The sequence below is a fragment of the Meleagris gallopavo genome, chromosome 3 (genome assembly GCF_000146605.3).
Source record: "Meleagris gallopavo isolate NT-WF06-2002-E0010 breed Aviagen turkey brand Nicholas breeding stock chromosome 3, Turkey_5.1, whole genome shotgun sequence".
Classification (NCBI taxonomy): domain Eukaryota; kingdom Metazoa; phylum Chordata; class Aves; order Galliformes; family Phasianidae; genus Meleagris; species Meleagris gallopavo.
The window spans coordinates 13,601,008-13,611,197 of record NC_015013.2 but is presented as its reverse complement, the minus strand read 5'-3'; the positions used below and the strand labels follow the sequence as shown (position 1 = coordinate 13,611,197).

The 10,190-nt window shown below is 38.1% G+C and overlaps 1 protein-coding gene across 4 annotated transcripts in view; it reads left to right on the top strand.

Moving 5' to 3' along the window:
- Window positions 1-9,872, top strand: part of MYLK4 (myosin light chain kinase family member 4) — an 80,748-nt gene extending 70,876 nt beyond the window's left edge. For 3 of the 4 annotated variants that reach the window (XM_010708415.2, XM_019613780.2, XM_019613778.2), the window contains 6 exons: window positions 373-443; window positions 1,111-1,239; window positions 1,760-1,912; window positions 2,264-2,336; window positions 3,728-3,801; window positions 6,025-9,872. In XM_010708415.2, the coding sequence (XP_010706717.1) occupies window positions 373-443; window positions 1,111-1,239; window positions 1,760-1,912; window positions 2,264-2,336; window positions 3,728-3,775 (474 nt within the window). In that variant the 3' untranslated portion in view covers window positions 3,776-3,801; window positions 6,025-9,872. The remainder of the gene's footprint in view (window positions 1-372; window positions 444-1,110; window positions 1,240-1,759; window positions 1,913-2,263; window positions 2,337-3,727; window positions 3,802-6,024) is intronic. The other variant, XM_019613779.2, reaches the window with a different exon arrangement.
- Window positions 9,873-10,190: the final 318 nt, after the last annotated feature.

Genomic DNA, 10,190 nt, shown 5'->3' with positions numbered 1-10,190 from the left:
AAAAAAAAAATTAAAAAAAATTCCAGTGTCAGCTTATTAAGGTCTGCAAAATCACCATGCCAGCATCCTGAAACCTCACTATGGAAGTCTATATTCTCTGTCTCATTCCCCCTACAAGTTCTTTATCTGAACTGCTGCCTTATGTCAAATTGAAAAGCAAGAAAAAGAAGCAGTTATCAAGACATAGAACACCCAACCTCAACTGCTGTGTGATAGGTTATACCCATACAGAGACATCTGATCAGGGTGGAAAGAAAAAGGTGCTTATGGCATGTTTACCTTGTTCTCAGTGGTTTTCACCCGATAGTTTTCTAAAAGTCCTGTTTGTCATGCTTGTTTCTCATTGAAGTGTTTTCTGGTTTTTCTTGGTAGCCTGAGAATATCCTGTGTGTGAACCGATCTGCAAATCAAATAAAAATTATTGATTTTGGATTGGCAAGAAGGTATGTGCCTATGTTATTAATAATTGTAAATAAATGAGGAAAGAATCAAAGAAATATTACTTCTTTGCGGCTACATCTTTGACCCATAATGGTCTCCTATTGCTCTTGTGACAAGTTGGTTCTATTAACCAAAGACATCTTTTACTAAGGAATATTTGAAGTTGGGTAAAAAAAGTTTTGTTCTGAAGCCTTTTTTCAGATTGAATGTTCAAAGAGGTTTGATTCTAACTAATAAGTATACTGGTACAGCTAAAGTCGACAAAATTTGTGGAACCTCCTGTCTGTTCTATTCTCAAAAGAGTGCATGAGAGAATATCAAGGCCTTTTACAATACAATTCATGCTTTACCACTTTCTTGTTTAAGCAGATACCATAACTTATGACAGAGGGAAGATTCCAAAGCACGATAACAGCTGCACTAGGTCATCTTTGAAATCTGAATTTCTTTCTTTGTTTAGTTGTTGAGTTTTATCCTGAAGTATGATATAAGCTTACAAATATTTTTCATTCCTATTTATGGGTAGTATTTATTTTTAATTTGTACTTCTCTCTGCCCTTGATCTCCTCCTAAATGTCACATATGCTTTGAAATCTCACTAAGTGCTGGACAACTTACGATATAACTTTAGAGCTATAATGTCCTTTTATTAATGTTTCTTTTGACTAGATATAAACCCAGGGAAAAACTTCGAGTAAACTTTGGGACTCCAGAATTTCTTGCCCCTGAAGTTGTGAATTATGAATTTGTCTCCTTTCCTACAGACATGTGGAGTGTAGGAGTCATTGCTTACATGCTGTAAGTAGGATTCAATCTGCTTTGTAAGCTGTTTTCAGATTCTGTGTCAGTCATCCAAATTTGTTGTTATTTGGAAGACTGACAAAATCTGTACACAAAATAGAAAATATAGGCTTCTTTTCAAATTCCATATTCAGGAATCTGTCCCTTTTTTCAATCACCATTAACTTTTCTTCTTTGTTTCACTACACTATCTTGAGCAGTTAGGTATTAGACTTCCAGAATACTGTGGACCTCTTGATAAACTCTCAGTATGTGTCTGCAAAAGCAGTCAGAGGAAAATAAAATTTCTGGAAAATATGACCCTCAACGAAAGACTGTAATGTTTATTTTGTTAGGGAGAAAGAGTGATTATTTAAAAATGAAAGTAGAGAAAATGGGAATGGTCTGGAAACTTTCTTAGATAATAAAAAGTTCTAAGGTGGACCAGAAGTAACAGAACAATCATAGATGTCACACCAGAGATCATGTACAGGAAGGGAAAGAAACAGAAAGACTTAATATATTCTTCTTTATTTAGCCTCAGTGGATTGTCTCCTTTTTTGGGTGACGATGACAACGAGACTCTCAACAATATCCTGGCCTGCAGCTGGGATTTTGAAGATGAGGAGTTTCAAGATGTTTCTGAGCAGGCCAAAGATTTCATCTCAAAGCTTCTCATTAAGGAAAAATGGTATGTGATCCCTGGATCTTTGAAACGTGTTCACTACCATTGTGTCCTACTTGTATCACTTGTACTGCTCCACTGCAGAATTCTCATTACAGATCAAAGTTTTTAATGTCCATGTAAAATATTTTTATATGCCATTTTATTGATGTTCACTGAGTCCGTAACATTCTCTGAAGTTACCTGAATGAGTTTTTGCTTCTGTGTTAGTGGTTTCCTGGACTAGCTGCCATCTGGCATAAAATATCCTAAAATGACAGCACTGTATGACAGCAGAAACACAAGATCTGTAGGAGATAATTGTTGAATTATGAGATTCTAGGAAAAATACTTAATAGGATTCTGTTTTTCTTTTAGCTGGAGAATAAGTGCAACTGCTGCTTTAAAACACCCATGGTTATCAGACCACAAGCTCCACTGCAGGCTCCAGGTTCCTAAATTTAAATATCCTTGTGCATTGTAGATCTGCTGTTGCCTGTCTCTGTTGGCATATCATTATTTGCTTTGACATTTCCCTCATCTGTTTTTGAGTCCACCTTGCTGCTGTATTTCTTGCCAGTGTAAGCCATGTGTGTCCCTTTGCTTTTACTAAGCTGCTGTAAGTAATTTAACTGATAAGTGTGGGAGATTCAGACTGTTGATGAGCTTCTCGTTGGATGAATCTGAGTCCACGCTGTAGTTCAGTGGTTCAAGGGAGGGATCATTTTAATCACCTTCCTGATTTTTTACAGCATTCAGAGTGCAATATCCACTACCTCCTTTGCAGATAAAGCAAATCTAGGTAAAGTAAAATGACTTCTGTAATGCTTAGGATCATAGAATCATAGAATCATAGAATGGCCTGGGTTGAAAAGGACCACAATGATCATCTGCTTTCAACCCCCCTGCTATGTGCAGGGTCACCAACCACCAGACCAGGCTGCCCAGCGCCACATCCGGCCTGGCCTCGAATGCCTCCAGGGATGGGGCATCCACAACCTCCTTGGGCAACCTGTTCCAGTGCTTCACCACCCTCTGTGTGAAAAACTTCCTCTTAATATCTAACCTAAACCTCCTGTCTCAGTTTAAAACCATTCCCCCTTGTCCTATCACTGAGACTGTCATTAATTATTAAAATGATCTTCATAAAATAAGATGAAAGATTGTGATGATAGTAAAATAGTAGTAGATCTGCTGATGAGAGGTGTGGATTTGGGGCGGGTATGGACAGAGTAGTGTCCTAACAGGGCTGTCTGAGAGATATTCCTGTTATACAAAGTAAGGGTAACCTGATTTAGTGTAAAATGGGAAATAATAATAATCAAATAAATTGTTATAACTTTAATTGAAATTTAATTTTCTTGGTAATTTCCCTGAACAGCAATGCCCTTGAGCTTGTTAGATTTTTATATTGTGAGCACAGACAGTAAAAATAAGAGATTTTGTTTCATAAAATAGTATTCAATCCCTTTAGTCTGGCTCCAGAGAGGCTCTGATTGTTGTAACCTGGGGAACGGGCTGTCTTTTCCAAATGCTGCAAGAGCACAGGCTACTCACCTAGCATGCTACTTCCTATCACCGATTTTCTTTTAAGAAGAGCCTGCCCCTAATAGGAACCTTACAATTCATTCACCCTTTGTGGCTCCTCCCCTCGAAACTTTTTTGTTCATGCCAAACTTTTTTGTTCATGCCAAACTTTTTTGTTCACTTTCCAAACAAGCTTCACTAAAGATGCTGATGTTGCAGTGTTTCACCATTACTTTAACTAGAGCTGAGATGTGACTGATCTTCAATTAATGCTTCAGTAATGGCAGCTGTCTTTCTTTTTTTGTTTTTCCCTAGAAGAAAGTTAAAGGAGACTGTGAGTCCCAGGCACCTTCAGATCCGTAATCTCTGAAAGAGCTGCAAAACAGAAGGTTTGTTTGGGGTTCTAAGTGTTGGTGTTTTTTTTTAATAAATAAATACCACTGCACAGTGGAAATGACCAGTGGGAAGCCGAAAACCAAGCACAGTTCTAACTACACATTCCAAAATGTATTCACCACTATCCTCACTGTTGTTTGGAAAGCATTCAAAATGTAAGCTGGCTCTATCACTTCTACCAACTCACAGCAATGTACAAAAACCCTTGTATATATGAAGCCATATGTGCTGCAAATCTCATGGGGCAATATTTCACCCAATAACTTTTCAGTGTTGAAAGCTTTCAGATTTTCATGCTGTGGGTAGAGTATAGTTTTTAAAGGGTAGAAATATGAAAAGTAATTACTTTTTAGCAAAGGCATGGGCCAGACCCTCAGGGCAGTTCCAGTAACTGTACTGAAAAGAAAGTGAGGTGTTCCCTAAAAGAAGTTGCTCCACACTTCTGAGGACCTAATTCTGACAGGACACTCCTCTGCCCTTTCAGCCTATAGCATCCAAAACAGTGTTGACAGAGCATCTCTCTTTCAGTCTCCCTGTCTTTGCCTTTTCATTAACAAACACTTCATTAGTGGTTCTCAGTCTGGCTTGGCTGCCTCCTCCATAGTGGCCAGGGAGATTCAAGTCCGCTCTCATGTTCTGTCTCTACTCTTTGACCAAAGCATACTTGCTCAGCCACTTTGAAATCCAGCTATCTATCTCAGGAGGTGTTGTATCTCCATAAACCAGTATAGCAATTCCCAGTCCCTTTTACAAACTACCACAGATGTTATGACTCTCTTGAAGGACCATGGGAATCGCTTAGAGGTTCTGAGGACATCTCTGGGCAAAACTCAGTGGAGGGTCAAGATATGGACAAGGCTGAGAACACACAAACTGTATAACCACTTCCTCTTAGTCATGCATCACGAGTAGCAACCAGGATACAAAAATAAAAGTAGTGCATTTTTCATTGCATGCAAGTTTTTAGTACTGTCATCATCCACTGTCTGCTTGATAAGACAAGGGATGCGATGGATTTTATTCGCAGCAGATTTTGTCCAGAAACATATGAAAAAGATTGATTGTTGTGAGAGGTTGAATTTTTTGTTGTTCTGTTTTGACTAACCAGAGGATTTAAACAGGTACTATACAGTATGGCGTAGTCCCACACATTAATGAACTTTAAATAAGCAATATTGGGTATGTGAAGTGCCTTTCCGTGGTACACTGGAGGTCAGTGAGGACTAAGGTACCATTATTATCTCCTACTTGCCTTATGAAGCCACATAACTGCCTGATAAGTAATGTCTCAGCATCACCTTCGGCAATGGGAATCCATTGGGAATAATCTTTGTGGTCCTCAGCATTCATCCCCATTTCACTGGTGCTGGAAGAGGTTACATGAAATTTTGGTCCAATCACTTGTGTACTTCCTGCAGTACATTTCAAAAGAGGTTTTCTTGTCCTGTTGCAAGACAGGTTTTGTCTGTACCTACCATTTCAAGTTACTGTCTGCACAGCAACCAAATACTGAAAACTCACTAATGCAGGAAGCACTGTATTACACACATTTCCATTGGAACCAAGATCAACTTTGAGATAAATTGACTGTTCAACAGCAGTCAAAACTGTTTGCTAATAAACCTTTTACTGCTTTGTAGCATAGTAACTCACCCATGACATAACATACAGGAAAACCTCATTTTGGCTTTTGTTGTTGTTTCCTCTGTGTGTTTATTTCTATTTGGAGCTTATTTGAGTTTGCTTTGAGTGGATCCAGTCTTGCTTTGTTTTTGAAGAATCCCTTTAGCTATTTTTATCAAGCAAATAGTGTGGTTACCACATTCACCCCAAAATAATACACTCAAGTAGCAGCTGAGTTAGACCTGGCATCACAAGTGCTTGCAGTGGTAACAAATAAATGGAGAAGTTTGCAATCTCCTTTTCCATGCTGGGATCTGTACAACAAGAGCGACAAAAGAGCAGAGTAGATGTATTTCAAGGGAGACATCCAGGAGCTGTTCTTCACCCAACAAAGAAGGCCTTGTCTTTTTAGTGTTTCATAAAACATCTCACAAATAAGATGTTTGCAAGAGCCCTTTGTAAACAAGAATCTTCAGCACTGCCTTCTTTTCCTTAAGCACAAAGAAACCACCGTATGGTTGTCTTAGAATGCTTAACCAAATAAAAAATGTATACTGCTGAAATAACTGGATTTTCTTTTGTTTGTTTTGCAGAAAAGCTGCTGTGTGGTTACTGCTGCTAAGAGATTGGAAAATATCAGCAGTCTTGGTGCTTTACCTCCCTGCCATGACTGAGTCTTTTACTAAATGGACCAACAGCACTTTCGCTGCAGGATAAATCCCAGAATCTCTGAGCTGCTGCTTCTCTATTCAGCTTTCGAAAGAAGGAGAGTATTTTTCCAGTTTGAGAAGTTGTTTCTTCTGGAGCTCCATGTTCTCCATGTCCAAGAGTGCCATATTTGCTTGGTTTCATAACAACGTTTTTTTTCTATTTTGTCCTCCACTCTCATTGAATTATCAAAAGCTCCTGAAGGTTCAAATTACCAGGTTAAATTGTCTGTTTCTCATCAGTCAGAAGGCAGCTTGGCACTTTGTTATTTGTGTAGGCAAGGCTGATTTGACACTGGAATCAAATCATAAAAAAAATACACACACAAAAAAAATAACCAAAAACAAAACAAAACAAAGTCAATTTAAAGCTGCATAATGTAGAAGATTTGAAGTTTGTTTTTCCTGTCACACTAAAATGAGCTAAGGATTCGCTCAACTGAAGTTAAAGCCATGATAATTTAATATCAATAAAAGTGAGAATTGAGGCTTTCCTTGCAGACAGGTGAATTTGTGACAACCACAATACATTTTATGATTTTTTAGCCTAGTGAATTACTGTTCACTTTAAATACACTTGGATTAATTCCATGAGAAAGAAAAGAAGGCACTATTCAGTCTTGCCCAAGCAGACTCTCTTCTCTGCTTTGCGAGTATAACTCAGAGTTATATCAACAGAGAGTGATTTTACACCAGCTACTTTACTTATTGCTAAAAACTGATTAAGACTACTGGCAAAGAAGAGAGTCAGTCTTCTGCTCATTATAACCTCTGTTTTTTCTAAAGATTTCTCTCTTTATCTTACTCCCAAGCCTTTCTAAGTAAGGAAAAAACTGGGAGTCAGAACGGCTGAATTCTGATACTGTTTGAATATGGTTCTTTATTGAGAGAACCTGAGTCTTACTTGCTTAAGCTGTGAGGTTAGAATAATGAGACTTATACCCTGCTGTATATGGCTTTCTGACTGCTTGGTTTCAGAACTACACACATAGCAAATATTTTATTCCATGATGCTGACATATTGCGGTGCCTTTAGTTTTTCTTTGATTAATCCAGTTCTGTTCAAACTACAGATTACCATAGTTATCTCTATATATTTATCTATATATTTCATACATGTTTATATTTATGTCTTTTATTAAAGGGGATCAATATGAAGACAAAACCGAACAGCATTATTCATTACCACCCAATGAATTATTTTCATACCTTTGTCCTTTCAAAATAGCACTCACATATGAAATAAAAGGGGCCCATTAATGGGACGTCGTGGCCATGACATTATCTACAGCCAGTTCAATCCAATGTTTTAAAGCCACTGTGGTAGATCTATTAAGACCGCTTCTGTAAACCAATAGGGCTTCTTACAGCTCTGAAATCTGAGAAATATTGATGTGTTGTAATGGCTGTGAATAGATGAGAACCATTACTACGATCACACTGTGATTTGCCATGTAACTGTGATACCACGTAGAGCACTGCCACCTTAAAATCCTTATCTGTAGTCTTAACTGAAGTAAGCTTTGACTAGCAGAAATGAAAGTTTTTTCTGGGAAAGCAGCTTTTGAGCAGCAAGAAAACCAAAATACAACCTTTAGGTAGAAACTAGGCTGCTTATCTTTAGTCACCATTCATGCTTCCCTGTGCAAAATAAATAGAAAACCTACCTTTCTGTTAGGGCTGGAGTTCCCATTCCTATCTGACTACCTTCAAAATACTGTTAGCTTTTTGTACAGCAAAAAAGTTAATTATCAGTCTCAAATACAGCTGACTAACTCTGGAATGACAAGATCTCATTGCAGACTTTCCTGCCAGTATTAAAGGTTTGGGGTTTTGTTTTTCCTGTGGTGGACATTTACATGAGTATGAATAAATTGCATGGCATTTTGAATCTTATTAAGTGTACTAAAACAACAGTGTGACGATAGTCTTATCTGCTTTGTTGCTCAGTTGAATTAAGAGAATTTATCACTTGTGGACCTGTACAAGTGAGTTGTGATTCAGAGCTTCATGCCGTAAGGATCAGCCCATGTTAGAGTCCAACGTGCTGAGTTGGCCACTAATACTCTGGAAGATTATTGAGGAACATGGCCTCTGTTACACACATCCACTGAGTTCAGCTGTACAGCTCTCTGTCAGAAATACACATGTGAATTATTAGGAAGGATAGAAGACCTTGACATATTTCAACTGTTTTGAGAAGGAAGACCCTTTCAAAAGGCAAGAGTTGAGGGTGGGATACTTCTCTACTTCCCTGCTTGTGCAACTGGGCAAGGTGCTAAAACATTCAAGGGATTTATCTTTCAATTTTACTAACATGAATAATGATGGTTGTATTCTTGAGTCTTATCTATAAGCTGCCCAATGTTTCATCCTTGGAACAGCTCCTGTAGCAAAGGATGAATGGGACAGTTGGAAGAGGACTACTTGAGTGAGAGCCTGCAGTGATTGAAGGCACTGTTTGGTTACTGGCACAAGCACAGGCCTGCAGGTGTCCAGCTGAGGGGAAAAGTCCTGAGCATACTTCTTGCTACTGCCTCAAAGTCTCTAGATTGGCAGCACTGAGAAATGCCCATTACTAAAACCATTGTTGCTATTAAGGATACAAAAAATTATACTGCATAATTATCACTATAGCAGCGTGCCTGCAATAAATGCCTGTAGATATGCTTGTTCGTATATTTGCTGGCTGTTGCAATTTTAGTAAAATAATACTTGACAAAGCTTCATTTTACTGCCTTTCTAATTTTGTCTCATTGCACTTTGAGCAGCATGCTGTTCTGTGTATGTTGTTGTGTTCCTTAAATACATTTAAAAATAACTGAACACTATTATATTAAGTTATTGTTTTGACACAGCATTATTTATTTTCTACTAGGTAAAAGTCAGTTGGGTTCTATTAATTCAACAGCATCTATGGGAGTTTGCTTATTGATCATTTATGTTGCATGTTGGTTTAAGATACTTTATGTGGAAACTGTGACTTACTGTGCTTGAGAGCTGGAAGCGTGAAAGGCTCTTCATTAGCTGTGGTTACTCCATTTAGCCTTATTTCCACAGACAGTCAGAGGTGGCTGCAGGTACTACAAGAGTTACCATGGAACAGAATGATATAGCAACATCATTGGTAGTAGCAGGGATAAAGCATCATGATTGACTTAGGAAAGGAGAATTTCATTTGCCTGACATATTTAAGAATTAGGATGCTGTTATTCCTACTTATGTACATACAGCAGAGAGACTCAGCTAGATAAAATCTCAGTTTTACCCAGGATACACTGGAGTAGTCTAACATTAGCATCAGAGTTACTAACAAGTCTATTTGATTCAAGATGGATGCTGCTGGCTTTCCAACTCTTTTTACACAGTGAACGAGAAGGCTATGAAACTGATAAAAACATATACAACAGAAATACTTCCCTACTATCAAATCCATATTTGTGAGAACCTCAAGCCAGTCACTCCTGAGTACCCTCATAGAGTATGCAGTTGGCAACCTGTGAAATCTGGTCTGGAAATAACAGAAGCTACTTCTTAATTTCTTTCTTTTGTTCCTTCCAATGTCAGAATCTGAATGAAGTTAAAGCCTAAGCTAAGCTCTTCCATAACTTGATTCCTACCAGTAATAACAGTGTAGCTCTACAGAATTAAATAAGGAAAATTTTTGGTCCACATTTTGAGATACAAGTAGCACAGGAGCTCAGTTTAATCTTCCATCCTCACAGGAAAAAAAACAAAACAAAACAAAACAGAACACCTACTTTGCCCTAGTCTTGACCAGTTAAAATAAAAAGAAACTTAATTTCTTAACAGTTGAAGAAGTTCAGTGAAAATACATTTTTTTGGTGTGGTTAAATTGCTGCAGTAAGTTAGCATCTTTGGTTTTATGCTGACATTATGAATTACGGGAAGCCTCTTTCAGTAAAACTTCTCCCACCAGGAGGTGTTCTGCTCTTCTCCACCAATAGGAATCTGAAAACATCCCATTCCCTTCACCTGGCCCCACCAGGGAGCATGGCACTTTCCTGCTGGTGAACTCTTAGTATGGGATA